We start from the raw sequence: 25,470 nt of genomic DNA on the forward strand, positions 1-25,470 counted from the left end.
CAGGGAAACATGGTAAGTGTCCAAACTTCTCTTCTTGTAAGAACATCAGTCAGATTGGGTCAGGGCCCACCCTAAGTGTCTCATTTAAACTGAATCCCTGTACAGGCCTGACGCAAGATAGCCACCTTCTGAGGACTTCAGCATGTCAATTTGGGGTGAGGAGACACAATTCAGCCCATACAATGACCAAGGACCTTTCTGAGTGAATGGTGCAGGAAAAGCAGGAGCCTTGTCCTGTGTGTCTGTCTCCCAGGTTATGTCCAACCTGACCCTGACTCACCTGCTTCCATTCCAGACTGCTTCCCCAGGAGCCCCTCTCACCCTGTCCTCATCGCACCCACCCTCGCTCTGCTCCTCCCTTATCCATTCCCAAATCACGGCCAGAGGGGTAGCACTGGAGGAGCTGCCAGCTAGGGATGCTGTTAGACAGGCATGAGCAGAGCAGAGATGACGGTCCGGGTATGGAAACACCAGGGAAGAAAGCCCTGGGTGCCTAGTGTGCATATGAGGACAAGAACAAGGCCTCTTTGCCCTTGCTGTGGCCTTCCACAATTAATGAGAAGCACCTGGTAACTAAACCCCAAGATTGTTAGCTCCTCTCATTCAAACAGCCCCTCTGTTCAAACTACAAGACAAGCTACTTTCAAAGCTACATTCTTGCATGCCCCTCCTCCCTGCTGATTTTACAACTCCAGGATAATCTGCACCAGGAAGTCACTAGTTAGTAGAAAGTTCCCTTCCCCCGTCCTCTTCAAACAAGCCTCTTTTCAACTTTTCATAACTTTTACTCTAAACATGTTTCACAGGTTTGGGAAAAATACTAATAAGATAGCTGCCAGACTATCCCAGTCCCAAATCCACTCCCCACCCCCTGCTTCCTTGTCACCTACAACGGCAGCCATTGCCTTTTAAAAGAGCAGGCCAGTGCTTAGTATGTATCTCCTTCACCCTGTTGTGAATTCTTTCACAGCCTGCATTATCACCAGTCAAAACCCTAATACCTAGCAAGGGGAAAACGGGGAAAACAAGAACCTTGTCCTCAGAGTAACCTATCCTCCCCTAGCATATGAGCACCAGTTTGTGGTAACTTGTTAAGGCTAGGGTCTGGCCAGCATGGCTTGGTGGTTGAGCATCAACCTATGAACCAGAAGGTCAGGGTTCAGTTCCCGGTAGGGGCACATGCCTAGGCTGTGGGCTCACTACCCAGTGTGGGGTGTGCAGGAGGCAGCTGATCAATGATTCTCTCTCACCATTGATATTTCCATCTCTCTCTCCTTCCTCTCTGTAATCAATCTATACATACAAAAGCCTAATATGCTAAGTGTCCGACTGTTCCACTGTTTGACCAATTGCTATGACATGAACTAACCACTAAGGGGGAGATGCTCTGACCAGTAGGTAGCTTATAGCTGGGGTCTGGCCAACTGGGGACTGGGCCAGAAGCCTGGCCACCCATTGGAGACCTAGCGTGGTCCCTTCCTGGCCGGGTGCCTCCCGGATTGCTAGAGGGCCCAGGCCAGCTGAGGGACCCTGGTGCACGAATCCATGCACCAGACGTCTAGTAACAATATATTTTAAAAGAAGAAAGGCCGGGTCTGGTGGGTGGCTTTGGAGTTAGGGCAGCTGGTTCTGGTCCTCCCCACTCTGCCCCTCCTAGCTGCTGGCCCTGGGCAAAGCCACCAGGGCTCCGTCCCCCACATCTGCCAGCGCTCCGCTCAGCTCCAGGTGTTAGTGACGGGCAGCTCCTCCCACACCCGGGAGGAGGGCTCTCAGCGGGGAGCCTGGGGCAGCATGTCCTCCTGCTGGCGAAGGGCCCTGTGAGCAGCACCAGCCATTCCCGCTGCTGTGAGAGGCCAGAGGCACTGAGCTCCTGCCAGCAGGCAGCCGCGTCCTGCAGCTTCCCCAAACCCTGACCTGTCTGGTGCGGACCGGCTCCTCACCCTGTCCCTCTGGTCACCTCCGGAGGCAGGCCTGAGGGTCATCTGACAGATGGGGAAACTGAGGCTCTGAGGAGCTGTGGAGCTTGTCCAGGAGCCTCCCAGCTGGGAAACAGCCCGAGCCAGGCTCCTGTCTGTACGTGGGAGACCCTTCCTCTGCCCCTCAGGCCCCTTCCCATCGAGTCTCCCCCAGGACGTATCCTGCTGCCCATTCCAAGGACCAGTTCTCACTGCTCCTGCCTTTAAAGACGAGGGTCCCTGTCCCACAGCTCTCCCCTTCCCAGTGCTGTGCGGCCTGGAGCAAAGTGGCTGTGACCCAGGAGAGAGTTGGGCAGCATCACAGGCCTGGGTGAGATTCCTGGCACCTGGCTCTGCCACCCACCAGCTGGGAGGTGTCTGTCAGGCAAGGCCTTGCCCTCTGAGCCTCGGCTTCCCCATCTGTGCGATGGGTATAGGTGCTGACCTTGGGGCTGGCTGCCTGCACAGGGCAGAAGCACGGGGCCAAGGGGGGACCCGTGACCTGGGCATGGCACTCAGGGAAGGCCAAAGACTTCATCACGCAACTCAGAAAGACACGCAGTTTAAAGCTTATAAATTGTTTATTTCTTTCTTTAAAGGTATGTTTTTATTGATAGAGAGAGAGAGAGGAAGGGAAGGGAGACAGATAGAAACATCGATGCGAGAGAAACAGCAACATCGATTGGCTGCCTCCTGCATGACCCCTGCTGGGAATCAAGCCCGAAACCTGGGCGTGTGCCCTGACTGGAAATCGAACCGGCGACCTCACTGGTTGAGGCTCAGCCCCTGAGCCACACCAGCCGAGATCAATTGTTTATTTCGGAAAGTTTCCATTTACTATTCTCGGACCAAATGTGACTGTGGGTAACTGAGCCATGGGAGTAAAACTGTGGGTAAGGGGCTGCTGTAGGAGACACGGTTCACATTCCTGGCTCGGGACTTCCTGGCTGTGCGGCCTGGACTAATAACTAGCCTACGTGCTTGTCTCCACCTGTGAGAGCTGGTAAGGCGCCGGGGCTGGGAGGGCATACGTGTGAGACACGACACAGCGAAATGAGATAAGAAGTGGACAGGCCCGTACATGAGGAGAGCCGTGAGAGCCGCTCCGGGAAGGGGAATAACCAGTGAGCACACCTGGGGGAGGAGCCTCATCGCCTGGGGATGTACACTGAGTGGCCAGGTTATGATGATCTCTGAGCAGTCCCGGTGCATGAATTCGTGCATGGGTGGGGTCTGGCCAGCGTGGTCGGGGTTGGGGGGGGGGGGGAGGGCGGGAGAGACATGGGCACTTGGCAGGCCTGCCTGCTGGTTGAACTCCTGGTTGAGGGGACAACTTGCATATTAGCCTTTTACTATATCTGATATACGCTGAGTGGCCAGATTATTATGCGTTCAGAGGTCATCATAATCTGGCCACTCAGTATACATATTTTTTGAGAAATAAGGCTTGCTTGGGGACACTCCAGCCTAGGGGTATACATTCCCCAGCCCCCACCTCAGCGGGGCACCTGCATTGCCGGCTAAGACTTTCCTGAGAGTAAAGGTGCACCTGCTTTTGCTGCGGGTTGTCTCCGGCTGGAATTCCTGCCACAAGAAGACAAGGGCTGAGGACGCAGAGCTCTGCCTCCGGCCAGCGGCCGCTCTGGCCGCGGTGAAACGCCAGGAACACGGATGCGGTTGTGCCCGCGCAGAAGGCCGTGCCCAGGAAACGTGCGGAGGGGCAGGGTGGGCCTTAGTACCAGGGTGCCCACGGGACTTTTCTTGAGGACCCAATATTAGGGCCAACGCTCAAAGCTAAGGCCAAGGCATGCTCAGTCCCCACTCTGCCGGGAGTCATCTAGGAGCTGCCAGCAAGTCCAGCCGCTGCCCACCCGCCACGGAAGCACACCCTTGGCAAACCCACCTATCCACGCCTCCCCTCGAACCCTGACCCCAAAGGTGGCCATGCAGCTATCTACACTGGTTTCCAGCTCCCAACCACTTCCCCCGGTACTGGCCTACGCTTCCCTCCCATCTGAAGTCAGACACTGGCCTGCCCAGGCTCATGCTCCGCCGCTGAGCCCTGGGGGCGGAGCGCTCCTCCCCACAGCTGTGACGCACTCAAAGGAGGAACCAATGCCCAGTCACCTTTTAAAAAATCAACTTTAATGTGTTTTTAATAATTTTTGCCTCATTTATCAGATAAATCATCTAAATAAATAGATGCTATACAGTCTGTTACCAATATCAGTACAAAAATAAACCCGAGTTCTGCATCCATCAGGCTCTGCCCGGCACACGCCCGCTCAGAAGAGGCACGTGCTGGGACGGTCCATGCCAGCCCTCCCAATACATTCATTTCGTCTGAACAAAGCTCACTGCTCATTCTGTGCAAAGGAAGCGTTCTTGTGCTGAGCCCCGGAGGCCAGGCTGGCCACCTCTAAGGCCAAAGCTACCCAGAAGCATAGCGCCCTCCAGCGGGGAGGAGGGGGAGTTGGCAGTGGGATCCACGGGCGAAGGTCATGGGCTCGGCCGCGGCATCAGGAGTGGCCTTGCCAGGGGTGGAGGACCATCTCCTGCCCGAACCCACGGCGAAAAAAAGTACCAACTACATTCAAATGGGGGGGGCGGGGTGGCAGGGAGGCAGGAGGTCCAGGCTCTGGAAGCATCCACTCCCTGTACTGGCCTTCAGTGCGGACGCGAGGCGAGGTGGGAGGGGGGGACACTCAGGGCTGGGAGGCGGCCACACCCACCCCCTCACAGAGGTCTATGTGCTGGGGGCGGGCCCTAACGGCCACAGCCCTTCCCAGGGAGCAGGCTCTGCAGGGTCAGCCCTCCCCGGGACACAGGACACTGTGGGACGCGAAGGGCTGAGTCAGAGGCAAGAGGGTCTGGTTGCTGCTGCCTCATTCCAACAGGCCCCAAGCCCCGGTTCTGCAAATCGCACGGGCAGCTTATGGGGACGCACTGCCCGTTCCTCCTGGGGGGCGTTTTCTGAGATATATTGTTGTGTTTTCCCGAAGCTTGAAGCAAACAGCCTGCACCTGCAGAAGCAAGATAAGGTGCACTCCCCTGCTGACTGGGGCACCGCCCACACCCCGCTATCTTCCAAGGACTTCCTGTCCCGGCGGCTCCCTGTGGGACGCGGCCCTGACCGCGGCCTGTGAGGGAACACGAGCTCTCCCCGCCTGCACCGCACAGGGCGCCCGGCCGCTGCGAGAACCTCCTCCTTAAACTCCCCGTGGTGCGGACCTAACACACTCTCCGGGAGGCCCCTGAGCCAGGACGAGGTCCTGTGTCCCTGGGGAAGGAGGGTGACTTATGCTGGAAGCTGCCAGCCTGTCCCAAAGTCGTGAGTAAACAGCGTTCAATGGAGCCCTCCCAGCCCACCCTCTCCAGCGCCTCTGCTGGGAGCCCGGCCTGAGAATGTCCCTACTCCAGCTGCCTTTCCCTGCCCCCCCTGACCCACCCCCACGTGCCTCTAGATTCAACTCCCAGGCTGGGGTGTGAATCAAGTCCCCAAGCAGGGACTGGCCCCAATGGAAGCACTGAATTACCCTGGACAGTGAAGAAACGAGGAAGGCGTGAGGGACCAGGGATTTGAGAATCTTGCCCGCAGGGCACCCAACACAGAACCGGGTGCGGTGTCTTTGGTTTGGGAACTGGGGAGGGATAGCCCTATCCTTGCCTCAGGACACAGCGGGAGGGCGGCCTGGAGGGCAGGCGGAATGGAGGAAGGGTGCGGGGCCAGCCTGGTGGCCTTTCCTGCCTGCAGGGCTGGGACGGGGCAGAAGCCACTCCTCACGGCCTGGGGAGCTACCAGTCCACAGGGCACACTGGTGCAAACTGGAAAGTGAGTGCCCTCCGCTGGCAGACACAGCCTGTGCTGGAGGGCGGCCTGGGGCTGGTGCACAGCGTGCCCCCGCCCCCGGCAGCCTGCCCGCAGGAAGACACAGGCCAGCCCCGCCTCAGCATGGAGGGGTGCAGAGGGGGCACAGGATGCAGGAGGCGGGGCGGAGGGAGTTGAGGCTGCCCTGAGAAGGTGGGGGACTCCCTCCCTCCCTGACCACGCACACCCGCCTTGGCTGAGTTGGGGAGAGGGCGGTAGAGGGGAGGGGGAAGGGCTGAAAGGTGACCTGAGTCAGAGAACAGAGTCCCCCGGGACCACGCGCAGGCCCCCTGCAGTCGCTCCCAATCTGCAGCTGGCCGGGCGAAGCCACACACCACACACGTGCCCGGAGCAGAAGGCACCTGCCATGCCAGACCCTGCCCACAGCTTCCAGGGAACGAAGGGAGTAGGGCCAGATCCGGTCACGTGACCGGCCATGCCAGGTGGGTGAGCATGTGGTGCCGGGGGCAAGTTCTTTTGTGCTGTGATCACCTCACATTCACCTGATCAGGTTTCTAAACAGGAGGTTTGCAGGACCCGTCGCACATGCCTGCAGTTACATGCACACGCTCACGGGCAGGGGGGCAAGGTGCGTGCACACGTGTGCAGCTGGGGCTGGGGGGGGTCGTCTTGTGAGGGGAACTGGTGCAGCTCTCAGCAGGAGGCCTCTGCTGGCAGCCGCCAGCGAGGGGAGAGACCCCTCTCAGGGTAGACTCAGGACCCTGCAGCCATCTCTAACCTTCCTCTGGCCCCGGAGCTCCGACCGCCCTCGGGCAAAGGCAGCCTCCACACACAGCAGGCTGGCTGCCAGAGGCAAAGGCAGCAGGCCTGGGGCTGGGCGGCTGCTGTCTGGGAAGAGTGGTGATGGAGGTGTCCGGAGGTGGCCCTGTCCCCATTCCGCTCTGGAGATGGTGCCCAAACTGACGGAGCAGTGCCAGGCACCCAGCCCTGCAGAAACAGACCCGAGGCCTCTCTGTAAACATCACCCAGAGAAAGGGGAGGGTGGTGGGGCAGTGTTGGGATCTTCCCCCTCCTCCCGTTTCATATTTTTAAATAAAATAATTGCCCGTCCCTAGGCCCCTCCCCACCTCTGGAAGTCCCCACCCCGAGCCCAAAGAAAGCAGTCTGAGAGAGGCAGACACGGGGACTCAGAACTTCCCGCTGCGGTCTCGGAAGAAGCCCTCGGCGGCCTGGGCCTCGCGGAAGGTGACGGTGACGGAGTTGGCGGTGATATCTGTCACTGTCACTTCACTTGTGGGGAGCGCGGGTGTCCAGGGAGGGGGCCCCTCGGCCAGGTCTGCATCTGCTACTGCCGTGGGAGAAAGACAGACGGACAGCTGGAGGACAGCGCCGACAAGCAGGCGGGAAGGTGGGAGCAGGTGGCAGCATGCAGACTATCCCCGCCCCTCGCACCAGGCCGTCCCGTCTCCAGCCAGGCCAGGCCAGCGCGGACTGGACAATGGGAGGAGGTCACACCATTCTCTTTCTTGGCAGGACCACAGGAAGCCCTGGGCGGGTGCCAGGGTCCTGGCAGGCTGTGTGGCCTCCGAGCAGCCCGTGCCCGCTCTGGGCACGAGGCCGCCTGGACCCGATGACTCAGGGATCTTCCCTGCCCCGAGGGTCTCGGGCCTGGGCCGCCTTACCCTCCTCCTCGGGGGGCTGCGCGGCAGGCTCCCACTCGCTGGCTGCCCGCAGGACGTCCGGCGCCGGTGCCTCCTGCAGGAAGAGCTCCCGTGGATGGCTGTGACTCTCCGGGCTGGGCCCGCGGGGCGGGAACTTCTTGCGTGAGAGCCGCAGGTACTTGTGGGCCTTGCGGGGCTTGCGGAGCGGGAAGGGCAGGGCGGGCACCAAGGGGCCCTTGTCCTCCAGCTCCGGAGCCCCCGCCTTGACCACCCCCTCGGGGCTCCCGCTGCTGAGCGGGCGCGTCAGGGAGAAGCAGAGCTTCTCCTTGCCCTGGGCCTTGTGGGCGCTCCGCAGGTCCATGCCGTACAGCCGCTGCGGGGAAGCCAGGGCGCGGCGGGTCAGCCCGGCCTCCCACCCCCGCGCCTGTGCTCATGCCGTTCCTCCCACCGGAGCGCCCGTCCCGTGTGTCGTGGCCCAGAGGCAGCCGTCACCCAGCCCAGCCCAGAGCCGCTCTTACCAGTCCCAGCCCTACGCCCCCAGGCAGCCTCCGCTCCCCAGGGGCTGTGCGGGCTCATGGCGGAGGCCGCGGGCACGGCCTGCGTACACAGCGGAGGCCCGAGCCGGAGGCACGAGAAGGCCACGTGGGCTCCCGAAGCAGCAGCTATGCAGGCCGAGGCCTCTGCACGCCCTGCCTCGCTGTTAAAATGGGCTGGAAGGAAGGTTCTGCCACTTGTCCCGGCTGGGGCTTTGCGGTCTGGGGGCTTGTCTCACTGCGCTGGGGTAACTTACACAGGCCCAGGAGGACCCTGGTGCTAAGACGTGGGGAGGGCCTAGATAACCATGGACAGTGCCTGCTACTGCCACCTTCACCGGAGGCCAAGCGCGCCCCGGAGAGACCCAGGGCCAGGCATCTCCAGGTCGGAGCAAACATCACACGTGCAGCTCCGTTCCAGGCCCCCCTGCTCAGGCCCACCAGGACCGTGGGGTGCAGGCTGCCTGGGTGATGGGAGGACGGCTGAGCTGGGAGGGCAGTGGGAAAATAAGGCCGTGCTCGGAGGGCTTAACCTCTAGGTAGCTTTATCAAAACCCTCAGCCTGGCCTGCAGGCCCTCCCAAGCCCAGGAAACCCCTGCAAGCTGGACTCACTCTGTCCTCGCCTCCCGGGAGAGCTGCTAACAGCCTCGCAGCAGCAGTCAGACCTGGGCTTTACAGCTCTGACTCTGGGTACGCTGCCGGCCTCCCTGAGCTTCGGCTCCAAGGTGGAGCCAGCCTCCAAGATGGCCCAACAATACCCGCCCTGGGAATCCACACCCATAGGGTCCCTTTCGGCGGAGGGGTAAGTGGGGGGACCGCCAAGGCGAGGTCATTAAAGATGCTGTGCTCCTTCCTCCCTCTTTCTTGGATCACCCACTCCAGGGGAAGCCAGGGGCCCTGGAGACCCCTCTGCAGGCCTCGGGGCGGACCCGGGGGAAGGAGCAGCCCCCGCAGCATCTGGCACGCCCGGGAGCAGTGCTGTGAGCAGCACTCTGAAGCAGGTCGCCCAGCCCGTCCTGCCTGCAGAGCAGGGGATCCTGGCCGACGTGGCTGCACCCGAACTGGGGTCCCTGAAGAACTAGCGGATGCCCCCGGAGCTCTGACACCGACACTGTGTGAATCCCACGTGTTTGTTGCTTCACGGTGCTTAGTTAGGGGACTTATTCCACAGAAACAGACAGCACCCCTGCCCCAGAGGCTATGTCCATTGAAGAGCACTGAGCACAGAGCTGAGCATGGGGTGTCTGACAGACATCTTTCCGTTCACACCGAGCCCGGGGGGCAGGCCCGAGCATGAGGGCGGCCTCTGTCTGCCTGGAGCCCAGGTGATCTACAAGCAGAGTGGACAGGAAGCCGGACGGGACTCACCTGCACATGGACCAGGAAGACTTGCTCTTGGTTCCCACCCCCTGATGGGCCTCACACTGAAGGAGAGCAGGCGCCCTACCATTCGATTTTACGGGGAGAGAACGCAGGCTCAGAAGCCAATCGCCTAACAGGATGGCCTCAAACCACAAAACTGCGTTATTCAGGCTCCACCTTCTTTTTGGAGCAAAGCAGTGAGGTGGGCATGGTGCCCCAAGACCTGGGCATCAGTTTGCCACGGCGTCTAGACCCACCTGTGGCAGAGAGCCAGGAAAGGATGGCACATTTCTAGGACATCCCACGACTGTGGTCCAGAATGCCGACACTCCTTGCTTGAATTCTAGAATCCCAGGCTCTCATGTTTCCTCAGTTCTAAAGTTTTCTCTCGAAGGACCTCAAATATTACAATTGTGTGCTTTAGGGATTCTGACTATGCAAAAGGCTCATTCACAAAGTTGTAAGCTTTTGAGATTCTAGGAGTCCATGAGCCATATGTCCACTCTCCTTCCCACCACAGCACCCCCACTTCCTGCGTGCAGGCCCACATTCCCACTTTCCCACCTACTCCCCCTGGCCCTCCCCCCCAGGGCCTCCGCGCACACCCTGGCGGGGCGGGAGGGCGGGGGGTCAGCTCACCAGCTGGGCACGGGGGTGAGCACGGGACTGGGCGGGCACCACCGCCGGCCGGTTACCTGCAGCAGAAGCCGCTTGGGTTTCGGACCTCTCTTCCTATACCCCGACGCGCGGTCTCTCTCCTCCCTGGTGCGAAGCAGAGGGGGGAAAAGAAAACACTGGTGACATGGAAGGGAAAGTAGGGTGTCCTCCATCCTGCCCCCTGCATCTATGGGGAGGGCATCCTTCACAGACTCCCCCCCCACCCCCGGGCCCCGGATGGGGGCCCCTCCCTGTTGCTCTCTTCAGGCCGTAACAACGTGTTGAACTCCGAAGCCTCAGTCGTCCCAGCTTCCAGAGCCAACAGCACAGCCTGGGCCCTGCTGAGGGGGCTCCGGTGGTATCCCCCAAAGTGCGTGGCTCTTTCCGGGCCAGGCTCATGCAGAGCGCTGCTCCGGTGCTGCTGGCGCCACCTCCCCCAGAGTGAGGGAGTTTCCACCCCAGGAGAGTGTACAGAGCCTGTCAACCAAGTGGGCCTGGAATGCCCCAGGGCACTGGTGAGACTGGGAAGGACCCCTCCCACCTTTGGCTCTTAAGAGCCGTGAGAGATGTCCCTAGTATCTATGGAAATGGAAAGTAGGCAGGCTAAAATAATAAAGAGGAAGGGGAGAGACGGGAGAAAAAGGGGAGAGACGGGAGAAAAAGGAGAGAGAAGAGGGGGAGGGGGAAAGAGAAGAGCCTGAGGGAAATATGTTAATTATTTACCTGACTTGTTTATTACGATGACCACATACTGGACACTGTACAAGGCACTGCTCTAAAGGCTTTACCCCTCACACCATCCTACGAGGGAGGTTCTATTACTACCTCATTTTATAGCTAAGAAACTGAGGCACAGAGAGGTTGAGCAACACGTTGGCAAATTACACCTCCCGCCGGTGGTGAAAATGCTAAGCTCTGGTTCCAACCTTGGGAGGGTCTGGCCTCGGGTCCTGTCAGGATCAGTAGGACAGGCCTGGAGCCCAGGCTGTGTGGTTCTGGCTTCTAATATGCAGCCCCTCCCCCTTTGCTGTCTGCAAGCCGCGGGGAGCGAAGGTGAGAGGGTGAGACAGGGCTTTTACTCTGTCCAGCCCTCACCAGCTCAGACCTGGAATCCGTCAGACGCTCCCTCCATTGTGTCCAGAGCTAAAGAGCTGAGACTGCCACAGAGTTGGGGCCCCAGCAAGCCCAGTGCCCTCTCAGTGCCCCTGGTGTGCAGGGACACACACACACACACACACACACACACCCCGCACCCCAGTGGAGCCCCCTCGCTGGCCTCCTGAGTCTCATTAAAACCTGCAAAGCATGTGTTAAATGGGCCTCACTCCTTCTACCTCCTTTTCACCAAGACAGAGGAGTGAGAGTAACACAGTGGGCCTGCACAAGTCTTCGTCCTTAACTATTGACTTCTGACTCAAAATAGCACGCCAATAGTCTACCAGGACTCATCTGCCCTCCCCGAATGGTGCCACCCCTCCTTCAGATGCCCCTGCCTCCCTCACTGCCCCCCCTTCACCCCAGCCTCCCAGCTCACGCCACTCCAGCCAGCCACACTCAGAGCCAACTCGCCTCCATGCTGCTCCTCACAGACCCACCCCAGGCCTTTGCACGCCCTGGGCCTCACCCTGCTCTCTCTGGACCCCCTGGGCTCAGTCCTTCACTTCATCAGGTCTCTGCTCAAACACCCAGCTCACTCCCCGGGAAACCAGCACCCCGCCCGCCCTGTCCCCTGCCCTGTCTTTGCAGCAGGGATCAGCCTCTGACATGGTACACGTATGTCAGAGCACTGTGTATTGCGTGTCTCCACACAGGTGTGAGCCACAGGGGGCAGGGACGTTTGTTGCCTTTGTGCCTTGCTGGAACCCCAGCCTGGAACAGTGCCTGGCACCTGCTATGACCTCAATCAAGACTTGCTGAATAGGCTAGCTGACCCCCAATTACCACCAGAAGATTCTCACACTCAGAAGGTACTGCCCACACTCAAGGTCTGCAGAGTGCTTCCTTTCCACATGCCTTTGCTTCCCAAGAAGCCTCAAGGTCAGCACCTATACCCATCGCACAGATGGGGAAGCCGAGGCTCAGAGGGCAAGGCCTTGCCTGACAGACACCTCCCAGCTGGTGGGTGGCAGAGCCAGGTGCCAGGAATCTCACCCAGGCCTGTGATGCTGCCCATCTCTCTCCAGGGTCACAGCCACTTTGCTCCAGGCCGCACAGCACTGGGACCGGGAAGAGCTGTGGGACAGGGACCCTCGTCTTTAAGGCAGGAGCAGTGAGAACTGGTCCTTGGAATGGGCAGCAGGAGATGTCCTAGGGGAGACTCGACAAGAAGGGGCCCGAAGGCAGAGGAAGGGCCTCCCACATACAGAAGGGAGCCTGGCTCGGGCTGTTTCCCAGCTGGGAGGCTCCTGGACAAGCCCCACAGCTCCTCAGAGCCTCAGTTTCCCCACCTGTCAGATGACCCTCAGGCCTGCCTCCGGAGGTGACCAGAGGGACGGGGTGAGAAGCCGGTCCGCACCGGACAGGTCAGGGTTTGGGGAAGCTGCAGGACGCGGCTGCCTGCTGGCAGGAGCTCAGTGCCTCTGGCCTCTCACAGCAGCGGGAATGGCTGGTGCTGCTCACAGGGCCCTTCGCCAGCAGGAGGACATGCTGCCCCAGGCTCCCCGCTGAGAGCCCTCCTCCCGGGTGTGGGAGGAGCTGCCCGTCACTAACACCCGGAGCTGAGCGGAGCGCTGGCAGATGTGGGGGACGGAGCCCTGGTGGCTTTGCCCAGGGCCAGCAGCTAGGAGGGGCGAGTGGGGAGGACCAGAACCCGCTGCCCGGGTTCCAAAGCCGCCCGGCCCACAGGCGGTTCCCGAGCTTCATCAGGGGTCTGCTCTTGCTAAGGGACCTGCAGGGCGTGTCTCCGATCTCCCGGCCAGGGCTGGCGTGGGCATTACTGCTATTGCTGCTCCTCACACAGAGGGCATCACCAGGACACATGTTTACATTCATCACGGCGACTGAAAGCCCTACCTTCTGGAGAAGCCGCAGCAGGAGTTATTGGGGAGGCCCCGTTGCAGCAGAGACCGAGGCCTGGGGAGGGGAGGGAAGTGGCCAACATCACCCAGCAACAGGAAAGCAGCCAGGGCCCCGCGGCCCGGAGCTGGCGCCCACCGCCTTCCCCCGGCTGCGGGCCCCTCCCGCCCGCGCCCGGGCCTTGTCAGAGCCCGGCCCGAGCAGGCTGCGCCCCTTACTTCTCCTCGTAGGCCATGACCAGGCGGGGGTCCAGGATGTGCTCTTCTGGCTCCCACGTGCTGTACCTGGGAGGGAAACGAGAGGTCAGAGCTGCCCGCTCTCCCTGCATTCACAGAAGCCACGGCTGCTCCGCCCGCGCCCGCTGTCCGCAGGCCCTCGCCCCTTCCTGGCTCAGAAAACTGTCACCTGCTCCTCGGAGCTGCTCCAGGCGGCCACGCGAGGGCAGGGCCTCCTAGGGTTCCAATGACACCAGAGCCACCTCATGCTGAGCACTCATCATTCCATCTACAGATGGTGCGTGAGACGCTACGTCCGCCTCAGCAGCTCAGGGGACCTGGGAGAGGGCAGGGCGGTACGCCCCACAGGCCCTTCCGAGAAGAGGTGAAGGCAGGGGCCTAGTTCAAATCCCAGCTCTGCCCTTGGAAGCTGTAAAACCCTGAACAATTTCCCTAAGGTCTTTGTGCCTCGATTTCCCCGTGTGCAGAAGACTCTGCTGGAGAAAGCACTCGTGTGTCTAAGTGTTTGGAGCAGGGCCTGGCACGCAGAATTGCTCTGTGCTTATCACTTGCTATCCCCACTCCTTTCTCAAACCCCAGCCCAGCACAGCCTCTCTTGCCGGCTGAGCTGCTCCCTGCCTTCTGGGCATCTGTGCCATCGAGGCCAGGTCTGAGGGGCCTGGTGTCGGGGCCTGGCACTCAGCAGGAATTTGGTAAACGTCTAGCACCGGTCACAGGCGAGGACCCGCTAGGATTTTCCCCAGGGGACCCCCCCACTCCCGGGCCAGAGGCTGCTCCCTGTGGGGACAGGCCTGGCCTGAGACAGTGCACTTCCTGAGCTCAGCCACCGTGTTCCGCTCCGTTATTTACTTAGAATGTACTTTAAGCAGCTCACTTTTTCATCTATTTAATTTTTTTTAAAAAACTAACTGTATATGACTTTTGTAATTGGAAAAAACAGTACAATTCACTATAAACAGATGCTAGCGTTTAAAAATTTTAAACATATCGGTGTGCATATGGGCATGCATACAAATAAATATACATGCAAACATACAGTTATGCCTTTGGGTACATGTGCACACGTGCATGCACAGACAAAGCCTGAGCGCCGGACTGTGACCTGGCGGAGGCTCCGCTGGATGGGAAGGGAGAGGCGGTCTCAGGGACCGGTCCCACAGCTGCTCAGGGAGGGGTAGGAAGCAGGGAGAGGCTGGCATGGCCCTGCCCTGTGGCCTCCGAACAAGCTAAGCTGAAAACTTGGTCTTAAATGGTCCCGGGGCTGTGAAGCCTACAGCTGTCCCATCTAGACACAAACAAGCTGCCCAAGACCAGAACCCTCTGCTCCTGTCTCCACAGACACTGCTGCACGGCTGCCCCGTAACCCAGCCCTGAAGGGCTGTGCCCTGAGGACCACAGAGCCCACACCCAGGGCCACCGGCTCAGCCTGGGCAGACAGTCACACCGCTCTTCCTCTGTCCAGGCTCTGCGGTCCGCCCGGATGGACCTCCTCAATCCGGAGGAGCCAGGTTCCTGTAGATCCTCTCCCAGCGGGGCGCACCGGCGCCCCCTCGCTGCCCTTGGCACCGGCCATAGTTACTGATGAAGGGTGCAGCCTGGGGCCGGTGGGCAGACGGTAACCCCTCCCCAGCACTCAGCCTGCCCCCCCCCCCAGGTGCTCTGGGGATGGCTCTAGAAGCCACTGCGGTTTCACTCACCCCGAAGAAATGTGAAACTAAAAAAAAGAAAAAGAAAAGTGAAACTGAAACTGGTTAGATGTATATTTTGGTAAAACCCAAACTGTGACCAACCAGAGGCTCACAGTTCGATTTCCTCAAGGTTGGGTTTTCTCAGCTGAAACTGGTTCCTGCTGTGGGCTGCCTCCTTCTTTCTCAGCTGGTGAAATGTCCCCGCCTTGTTCTAGTCCTCTCTGCCCTTCCCACTTCCCCACCTCCTTACCCTTTTTTGTTGATGCTGCTGCAGTGTGGTTCCTGGCAAGTCCCTAATTTTCTCTAGATCCCAGCTTCCTTGTCCTAGAATCACTAGCGGCACCACAGACATTAACAGCAAGGAGTGAGAGCAGACTACTGCCGGGGGCTCATCCATCCCTCTTAACACCCTTCTGAGGTAGGTGACCCGTTTTAGAGATGAAGACACTGAGGCCCGAGGGTAAGCATCTTGCCCAGGCCCCTGTGACAGTGAGGGGGCCGTCTGTGGTTGGCTATCCGCCATGCTCTGCCTTCGGAGACCTCACATGTCATGATTGAGCTGGGATGTCCTGGGGAGAGGGGCACTGCCTAACTAACCAAGTCCTCATGTCTGACCTGGGGCCTGGCACACGGAAAAGGTTGGTAGATTCAGAGGGGCCTGCTATTAGCGTGGGGCATCCATCAGTAGGATCTGGGACAGTAACAGAGGGTCAGACCTGGCAGCAGGAGGCCTGGCCCTGCTCCGTGCGAAGGGAGGGCATGGGGAGATGGATTGCACAAGTATCTGTCAATCACCTGGCTCCCCCAAAATGGAGGCCACCAGTGGCCATAAACCTCACAGGGAACAGCCGGGCGCCGGGACAGGAGGCGGCTTGGTCCGCACCTAGGCGCGAGGGGGCGGGCAGGGAGCGCCCCGGGAGGCGGGGACCGCTAGGCCCCGCCCCGCCCGCCCGCTCCTCGCAGCACCGGCGCCGCGCGCGCGCGCAGGAGGCGCGTCCGGAAGGCCGGGCCGCCAATGGGGGGCGAGGGCGGGGACGGCGCGTGCCCGCTGCGAGGTAAACACGGCCACGTGACCGCAGCCGGCCGCGCTGGGTAAACAGGCGGCGGCGGCAGCTGCTCCGCCGCTGTGCGCAGGCTCCGCGGGGCGGGCGGCGGGCGCCCCACTGGCCAGGCCCGCTCCGGCCTCCCACCCCGTGTGATGCGGCTCCACGGAGATCAGCCGCGGGGCTGGGGCATCTGGGGGGCCAGCCACAGGGGTGGCTTTGAGCTGCTGATTCAGATCTCAGTTTACCTCTGCATGAAGGAGGGCTACTAGCACGGTGCCTAGGGTTGATGTAATTATTAGTTGTGTTAAGCCTGTGAAGCGCTTAGTTCAGTATGGTAGGTAATAAAAGCAGGTAAGCATTAATTAAGTCAATTTCGAAAGCCTAGAAAGCACTAAAAGCTGCCAGGCTCGAATCCCGGACTCTGCTACTGCCCAACCCGTTTTGGAGGAGAAAGAAGCGCCCTCTCCGCGACTGACACCTTTGGGCACCTTGTGCGGCTGGGGCCTCCTTTTTACAAGTAGCGAGACGGAGATGCAGAGGTTGAGGGCTTTAAATATATAGAACAGAGTTCAAAGCAGGCTGGTCTGGCTCCACAGTCTGAGCACATCTCACTGAGTGGACCATCAGCCCAGCACCCTGGGTCACCTTTGCCAGAGCCACTGTGTATCAAAGGGGCCAGACCTGCAAGCCCTGGGGGCAGGCATCCCATAATCCAAATCATCCCAGCTGTGTGACCTGGGCTAGGGCTCCTCTGCTGAGGATTTCTGTCTTCCCATCTGTAAAATGGGTTGCCATAAATCAGTTCAATAGGCAACATCTGATCATAGGAGGGACTTACTGATGAGCAGCCTGGTTATGGCTGTGCCCACTGATAATATCACTAGGAGAGCAGTCACGCAGAAGATGCGGTAGCATTCTAGTGAAAGCGGAAGGAAGGACGCAGACTGCGATGAGAGTAGGCTGGCTGAGGGTTTCTTCGGGCTGAGAGCACCTGCAGCTGATTTAACAGCCTCTGCCTGTGAGCCAGCCCTTCCCTGTGTCCCCAGCCCTTCTCCGCGCTATCTGCTGCTGTACCTTCTTCCATAACTACCAGCCAGCTCCTCTGCCCCACCTGCTGGGGAGGCAGGGCAGTCATTTGTTTGCCGTTTGGAGAGAAAATAGGCAAAGCATGTGGCTAACGGGCACAGAGCGAGCATCCTGCTGTTCCTGTTGTTAATGTAGGCCTCCCTGGCCAGGGGGAGACGGGAGGATCTGGATCCCTCCCCGCTGAGGCTGGCACTGCCCTCGCCAAGGCGCCCAGGCCTGCAGGTCGCAGCTGCCCAACTCCCCCTGCCCAGAAGCCAGGGGCGCCATGCTCAGGGAGCAGTGCCTGCTGCCCTGGCTCCCTCTTCCAGTCCTCCCGCATCTCACTGCTCCTGCGCCCAGGCTGCGCGTCCACGTTCATCTGCCCTGCGGACCCTCCCTCAGTGCTGGAGTGTGTGAGGAGGGGCAGGAGGAATGGGCAGCCACCAACTCCGATCGTCAGAATGTCCCACAGGTAAAGGGGCCTGTGGGGGCTGGCGGGGGGGGGGGCGGGGGGGGGCAGGACCTTGACTATTGAACCCATTTTACACATACGGATGCTGAGGCAGCCCGGGCCATTATCCTCTCTGCCTCTCTCCCCAGGACACTTCCAGGACCAATGCAGGCCAGTTCCCCCGCCCCGCCCCCATGGCACAGACAGAGGCTCTGAGCAGAGGGGATTCCAGGAGTCGGCTTCTGCTAGGCAGGGCGGGGAGGAGGGGCCCCTACAGGCCAATGGGAAGGCCCCAGACTGCCTCGGTCCTCACCCCCTCAAATAGCTCCCTGCTGGGAGGTGATTGGTTGGTGTGAAGGTTCTAATTGGGTCTCAGCGTGAGAGGTGGGGAGTCTGGGAGAGGTCCTGGACCAGCTCCCTGCCCCCCAACTCTGAGATGGAGGAGGCACAGAGACACCTGAAAATGGGGAGGCCTACTTCACCTCTTCCCCACTTGCTGTGTGATCGAAGGCAAGCTGCTTCCCTTCTCGGAGCCTGTTTCCGCTTCTTTAGAGATTCCCACCCCACTGCCTCGCCAGGCTGAATGGTAACCTGCTCTGTGGGGTGGAGAGCGCTGTCCAAAGGCAGGGTGGGCTCAGACTGTCCCTAGTTCTATGTCACTGAGGACTCATGCGCCGCTGGCCAGCCTGGTCTTGCCCCTGCCCAGCCCCTCCACGCAGCCAGCCGGCATCTCTGAACCCTAGATGCTGGGCCTTCACCTCCCAGGGGCCAAGAAAAGCCAGAAAGAGGGGGAGGGGGTGTCTCCAACTCCTGAGGGAACTTAACCGGAGGGAGCAGGTGAGAGGGGCAACTGGGCCCGCCTTGACCTCCATGCGCTCCAAGCCCCTCAGCTGGCAGGGGGAACGGAAAGCTGGAGAAGATGATTTAATCGAGGCCTGCCGGCCACGCCCGAGCAGCTGGAGCTGAAGTTAGGCGGAGAGAGGGCACAGGGCGGGCGGGGGTGTACAGGCAGACGCACACACAAAGGACCTTACTTTGGGGGCCATCCTTTCCACTTCACCAGATACTCGACTTTGCCCTGGGAAGAGAGAGAAGCAGACACAGTGAGATGCACAGCTGGCCCGATGACCACCCACAGGACAGTAAGGCCTGACCCCCCCTGCAGATAGATGTCCCCTAACACATACAGAGATCCCCATCAACCCAAAGACACTCCCCCACAAACTCTGGCTGCTGTATGACCACCCCAGATGGCCCTCCCTACTGGAGCACAGAAGTGCACCTGGCCCCAGACACTCCCTGAGGCAGCAGCCTGGCGCTCTGAGACCACATGGGGTGTGCATGAACAGAGATCCAGTGTCCAGAATCCGAGTGCTAAGACCATTTTAGATCAGAAGACTCTCCAAGTCATAGAAATCTGCTCAGCCTCAATCCCACCAGGCTGCTTCTGACCCAGAGGGGACAGGCCAGTGAGTCTCTCAACTCAAAAGACCTGGAGGACCCCGGAGAAGCTGACAAACCTCCACCGAGGAAAGATGGCCACTCCTCCAGTAGTTAGAAAATAGAGCCGGACCCTCCCCTCCTCAGAGCTGACAGGGGCTTTTATAAAGTTTCCGCCAAACCCCACCCAATGGGTGAAGCCCTCCACACGGGAACTTTGAGGCCAAGATGCCACCTCTTCAAGGAGGCCTGTCCCGGCCACCCTTTCTGATGCCATCCTCCTCCTCAGGGTGTGCAGCACAGAGCCCGCTGGCCGGCACAGTGTGTCTCCTCTGCCAGGATGCCAGCTCGGGGAGGGGAGGGGTGATCCCTCCCTGGGGGTTAGAAATCTGTTTTGAATGAATGGCTGGAAGAAGGACGCTCCTGGCTCTCTGACACTACCCCTCCGGCCTGGCTGGAAGAGGGTAATCACTGTAGCTGCTTGGGCTGCATCCATGACAAGCCCTGGGCTCTGGGGAATAAATTAAAATCGAGGAAAGGCTGGAGGATGTGAGGAAGAGGAGGAGGAGGGCAGCCCCAACCTGAAGACAGGGTTCAGCCCCATCAGAGAAGGGGAAGAAAAGAAGCTCATGGCCCAGCCGGTTTGGCTCAGTGGATAGAGCCTCGGCCTTCGGACTGAAGCTTCCAGGGTTGGATTCCGGTCAAAGGCACAAGCCCATGTTGCAGACTCAATCCCCAGTAGGGGGCGTGCAGGAGGCAGCCGATCAATGATTCTCATCTTTGATGTTTATCTCTCTCTCCTTTCCCTTTCTCTCTGAAATCAATGGAATATATATATATATATATATATATATATATATATATATATATATATTTTTTTTTTTTTTTTAAAGAAAGGAAAGAAGCTCATGGACCACCTTGACCTTGAGCTCAAGATGCCACGACTGCGTTCTCTCTAACACAAGAAGAGCTGGCCACCAGCCAATTAGGGCTCTTTGCTCTCCCGCCGTCGCTGACGCCTCCTGTGACTTTGATCAGTTCACTTTCCCGGCCTGGGCCTGGGTGTCTGCCTCCCGCCACCCCGCCCGGAGCCTCCCGGGGCTGCAGAGAGGGGGGGGGGGGGAGAAAGGCTGGTGGCGAGCGCCGCAGGGGGCTTTCCCCCACGACCCCCGCCTCCACCCTGGGGCGACCCACCCTGCAGACCCGCCCAGCCCCGAGGCGCGGCCCGAACCCCGAACCCCGCGGACGCCTCCCTAAGGGCAGGTGGGTGTCACGGAGACGGAGGGGGCGGAGCCGCGCCGGGGGCGGCCCAGGGGCGGGCTGAGAGTTGGGGTGGGGAGAGCGGAGGGGTGTGCGCCCGGAGGAGGAGAAAGATGGAGGTGGGAGTGGGGAGAGGCGCGGAGAAGGTCCAAGTCAGGCCGGTAGGCTTCGGAGGCCGGAGGCCGGTCCGGAGCCCCGCCCCCAACTTCAGAGGTCTTGGTACCAAGAGTCCAGAGTCCTGTGTTCGAGACCCAGTTCCGACGCGACCGCACTTGGCGAGCCGGTTCCTCCACTTGGGCCTCAGTCTCCCCACGTTTGGAGGCGGGGGAGGGGGAGGCAGGATGGCGTCCACCGGGATCCCTACGGCCCGGTCCTGACCTCCAGTCCGGGCGGGCTCGGCGGCCCCCAGCATCCCGGGGCGACAACTTTCATTCTACTCGCCCTGCCAGGTGCCGGGGGAAACTGAGGCACCCACCGGCTGGGGCGACAAGCCCGGCCGCGCGAGGCCGCCCGGGCCCCCCGCCACACGCTTCCCCGCGCCCCCGGCGTGGAGGGGCTCCGCCGGGGTCCCGGGAGCCGCCCCCCGCAGCCTCACCTTCCGCACGCGCTTCTTCCGGATGCTCTCCACGGCGAACACCTGCTCGCCGATGGCTGACAGCTCCATGCGGGGCGGCGGGCGAGCGGCCCGGGGCCGGGCCGGGCCGGGCCGGGGGCGGAGCTGCGGGCCCGCGGCTGCGGCGCGCGATGCTCGGGCCGGCGGCGGGGTCCCGGTCACCCTCGCCCGGGCGCGCACGCGCACGCGCACGCGCGCACACCCCCTCGCGCTCCCTCACGCCGACGACGTTCCATTTTTGAACCTGCGCAACGTTTTCCCCGGCGCGAGCGAGCGGAGGAGCGCGCGGGAGTGGGCGGGGCGGGGGCTCGGCGCGCTCCCGACAGGCCCGCCCCTCCCTCACCACCGGCCCCGCCCCGCGGGGAGCCCCGCCCTCTCCTCAGGCCCCGCCCCCGCGGAGCTCTGCCCTATCCGCTGGCCCCGCCCCGCTGGAGCCCCACCCTGGCTCCAGGCCCCGCCCCTCTCCGCAGGCCCCGCCCCGCCCTCCCAGGAGGCAGGGTCCGCGCAGCCCCGGGCGACTCCCAGTCCGGGCGAGGTCTCTGCGCCGAGATGCGTTTCCTAAAAGCCTCCCGGGGACTCGGATGGGCCGGAAGCGGCATGGCCGGGATGGACCGATGGGGAAGCGGGCAGAGGTTCCCCCGCTAAGGATCAGGGGGCCGCAGGGGCGGCACGGCCTTGGCTTCCCCACCTGTCGCGACGTCGCGCACCGCGGTCTCCCCAAACCCGAGCCGCGGAGAGCGCCGCCGGGCCGGCGCAGAGCGGCCCGCCACGTCCAGCGTTCCGTCCGCCCGCCCGCCCGGCGGCCCGTGGGCGCAGTGCGGACGCCGCCGGGTCCGAGGCGGGCGCGTCTGCAGGGCCCGGCGAGGCGGTCATCGCGGCAGGCAGCCGCGGCGGTGACAGGTGCGCGCGGGGCGGCCTCGCTGCCCGCGGCCCGGGGCGCTGGGCGCACACCAGGCGCAGCTCTTCGTGGACGGAACGGACCTGGAGGATCCGGACGGACTCGTTAGAACCACCCCTTCCAAACCACCCTCTGCTCCTTCCTGCACCGCCGCTCTTCCTCGCTGGGAGCCCGGAGCCATCGGTGCCCGGCGGCTCCCAGCGCCGACGGCAGCCCGTCCCCATCCCCGGCCGCCTCCCTCCACACCCTCTGCCCTCGCCCGTCCCGGGCGACACCGCGACCCTCGCCCAGGTGCCCTCCCTCCCTCTTTCCTTCTCTCCTTCCCTCCTCCCTCCCTCCGCCGAGCCAGGCCGGGCCGCACGACGCCGGAGCGCTTTCTGAAAGGCGCGTCGCACCTGGTCGGCCGGAGCTTAGAACACTCCCGACTCCCCTTTCCTCTCGGAACCAAGTGCAAACCTCCTGTCTGGGGCTCAGGGAACGAAGAAGGGACACTTTATATCTCACTTTTTTATCAGAAGCCTAGGAAGCCAGAAGGCAGAGGAATTAGAAGATAACCATCACCATAGAAGTTTATACCCGGTGAAAATTCCTTTCACAAACTAGATACCCGGTGAAAATATCTTGCCAGAACGAAGGGAAGTAACATTTACAAACGGGAAAACTAAGGTTTTTATCACTAGCAGATTCTTTTAAAAGACACTCCAAAGGAGGGACTTCAGGCAGGAGGCAGCGATCACAGACAGATCTAATGCGATAGGGAATGGAGAATATTGAAAATACAAAATAATGACCGTGTCTTCTGGATAAAAATAGAGCTCAGCTACACACCGACAATGAACTTGGGTGACCGGAGTTGGTGGTCTAAGCTCCTTATATTCTCCCCGAGGAAAGGGAAGGTAGATACGAAATGCACTTAAATTTGGAGGAGCTAATAATGCAGCTGTCATTACAGGGTAAACGTTAAAAGAATGGAAGTGCAGTGTATGATATTTATCCTCATTATGAGAGGGCAAAAAATAGAATGAGAAAACCCCATCAATCCTAAAGTAAGCAAGGATGGAGAGAAAAATAAATATAAGATAGATGGGACAGATAGATGACAGATACAGTATAACTCAATAAATGCAACTGAACTAAAGGTTGTAATTAAAATACTAAGATTCTCACACTGGATAAAACCCAACTGTGTGCAATTTGCAAGAGACACCCACAGGAGACACTTCCGGAACACAGGGGTGCTGAGAGTGACAGTAAACAGATGGGGAAAGAGCATGCAAAGACGGACCAACAGAAGGCTAATGCAGTTTTTTAATGTCAGAAAAAAAAAACACACCATCATAGAAATAAAGAAGGTCCCTTCATAATGAAAATGGTCCAATTCACAAGAAAGATAGAACAATTTCAAATATGCATGCAAATAGTCCTAAAATATAAGAAACACAAAGAAGAGAACAACACAGAAAAGTAGACCAATCCATAGTACCAGTGGGAGAGTTTAAAACACATCCCTCTGAAAGTGGTAGAATAAGCAGATACATATTCAATAAGGATATGATTAAGACACGTGTCTAATGGGCTTTTCTAGAACACCCTGGCTTCAGCTGCAGAATACTCTCCTTCGCAAGATGTGTGGAATATTTACAAAAACCAGTGAATCTCAAGAAATTTCAAGTCTGAAATCAGATAATGTATGTGTGTGTGTGTGTGTGTGTGTATATAATTTTTTTAACCACAACACAAATAAGCCAGAGCTAATTTAAAAGCCCCATATGTTTGGGAATTAAGAAATACATCTCGCCGAAACCGGTTTGGCTCAGTGGTAGAGCGTCGGTCTGCGGACTGAAAGGTCCCAGGTTCGATTCCGGTCAAGGGCATGTACCTTGGTTGCGGGCACATCCCTGGTAGGGGGTGTGCAAGAGGCAGCTAGCTGGTCGACGTTTCTAGCTTTCTATCGCTCTCCCTTCCTCTCTGTAAAAAATCAATAAAAATATATATTTTTTTAAAAAAGAAATACATCTCTAAATAACTGAGGGATTAAAAAAGAAATGATAATGGAAATTATAAAATATTTGTAGCTGAATGGGAGTGAAAGTATTACATTTTAAAATAATGTGGGTACAAGACTTAAAGGGAAGTCTATGGCTTGCAATGCTATATTAGAAAAAAGAAAAGGCTGAAAATAATAAGTAAGAGCCCAACTCAAGAAGCTAGAAAACAGCCCTCGCCGGTTTGGCTCAGTGGTTAGAGCATCAGCCTGCGGACTGGGAGGGTCCCAGGTTCAATTCTGGCCAAGGGCACATGGTTGTGGGCTCAATCCCCAGTAGGGGATTCTCCCTCATCATTGATGTTTCTATCTCTCTATCCCTCTCCCTTCCTCTCTGAAATCAATAAAGAAATATATATATTTTTTAAAAAGAAGCTAGTAAACAAAGGAAGTCAGAATAAAGGTAAGTACAGAAAAGAATAAAATACAACCAGCAAAACCAAAAACTATTTCCAGGAAAAGACTAATAGTTTTGATGACCCTCTGATGAGACTGAAGGAGGAAAAAGGGAAGGCGCCACTAACCAATATCAAGAATGAAAAGCTAGAGAGGCTGCCGACATCGGAAAAAAAAAAAAAAAAAAGAGGAAATATAAATGATATTATGAATAACTATTACAGTAGCTTAAATTTTTTAATGAAATGGACAAATCCCTAAAAAAGTATAACTTGGCAAAACTGAAAAGAAAACCTGAATGCATATCGGTCCTAGTCATGATCCCCCCCCACCCCACCCCCTCACAGAGCCCAAGAGGCCCCTGGCTGTGCCTGGCATTAACGCTTCGATCTCAATGGAAGGTCTGGGGGTGAGGGTGGGGAGGGTGGCTCTGTACCAACTGGTGTGGAACTATTGGGGTGCCTGAGCACCTGACGTTCCGTGGCATGAGCTGAATATCAAACCTTCCCATAACCGTTAAAGAAATCGAATCAATCATCAGTTTCCACAAGGAAAACTCAGGGCCAGAGGGCTTCACCTGCAAGTTATTTAAAGAAAAAATAAAAAATTCCGGTCTTACCCCAACCTTTCTACCTCATAGAAAAAGGAGGAATGCTTCCCAGCTCTATGACAAGTCCAGTACCAAAACAATCACAGGCCAGCATCACTCATAAACATAGATATGAAACTCCTAAACAAAGCATTAGCAAACCAAGCCTGGCAGTCTATGAAAAATGGTAACACATCGTGGCAACATCGGGCTCGTCCAGAAATGCCAGGTTGACTTAATCTTTGAAAATCAGTCCACTCACCACATTGATGTTAGAGGAGGAAGAAGATGGTCACCTCAAAAGAGATCGGAAAGTTCAAATCTGTGTGTGTTAGAGCTTGTAGCGAACGAGGACCACAAGGCACGTCTCCGACCAGTCCAGGTCTTCACAAGAAACCGAAACCGACAGCGACTCTCCTAACTTCCGGTGGTCCAGGCAAGGCTGGCTGCAAACTCCATTCCCGCCAAACATGGCACCGGCTGTCCCAGACCTGAGTTGCCCACTACGGTAGCCGCTAGCCAGCTGTGACCACTGAGAACTTGAAATGTGACTATTCCGAAATGAGATGTAAGAGCAAAATTTAATACACGTTGGGCTTAAAGGACTTAAGTATGAAAAAAACTAAAAAATCTCATTAATAATTTTATATTGATTACATATTGAAACAATATTATTTTTGAGACATAGGGTCACATGAAATATGTCATAAAAATTACTTTCACCTGCCTAC

At 58.6% G+C, this 25,470-nt stretch overlaps 1 protein-coding gene across 7 annotated transcripts; it reads right to left on the reverse strand.

Annotated features, from left to right (window-relative positions):
- Nucleotides 1–4,078: 4,078 nt before the first annotated feature.
- CBX7 (chromobox 7) lies at nt 4,079–21,143 on the reverse strand. Of its 7 annotated transcripts, none has more exons than XM_084880004.1 (7): nt 20,795–21,143; nt 18,534–18,577; nt 13,232–13,297; nt 13,011–13,070; nt 10,037–10,103; nt 7,467–7,539; nt 4,079–7,129 (listed from the first exon to the last, which is right to left on the reverse strand). In XM_084880004.1, exons 1-7 carry the CDS (start codon nt 20,861–20,863, stop codon nt 6,972–6,974), a joined length of 537 nt encoding a protein of 178 aa, XP_084736130.1. In that variant the 5' UTR covers nt 20,864–21,143; the 3' UTR covers nt 4,079–6,971. The 7 variants fall into 7 exon arrangements, with proteins under 7 accessions (XP_084736130.1, XP_084736126.1, XP_084736129.1 ...); XM_084880000.1 differs by having other exon boundaries at nt 7,467–7,818; nt 20,795–21,138; XM_084880003.1 differs by having other exon boundaries at nt 4,079–7,132; nt 20,795–21,126.
- Between the last annotated feature and the right edge of the window lie 4,327 nt (nt 21,144–25,470).

This window comes from Pipistrellus hanaki (assembly GCF_964339955.1).
Source record: "Pipistrellus hanaki genome assembly, chromosome: 3".
Lineage (NCBI taxonomy): Eukaryota > Metazoa > Chordata > Mammalia > Chiroptera > Vespertilionidae > Pipistrellus > Pipistrellus hanaki.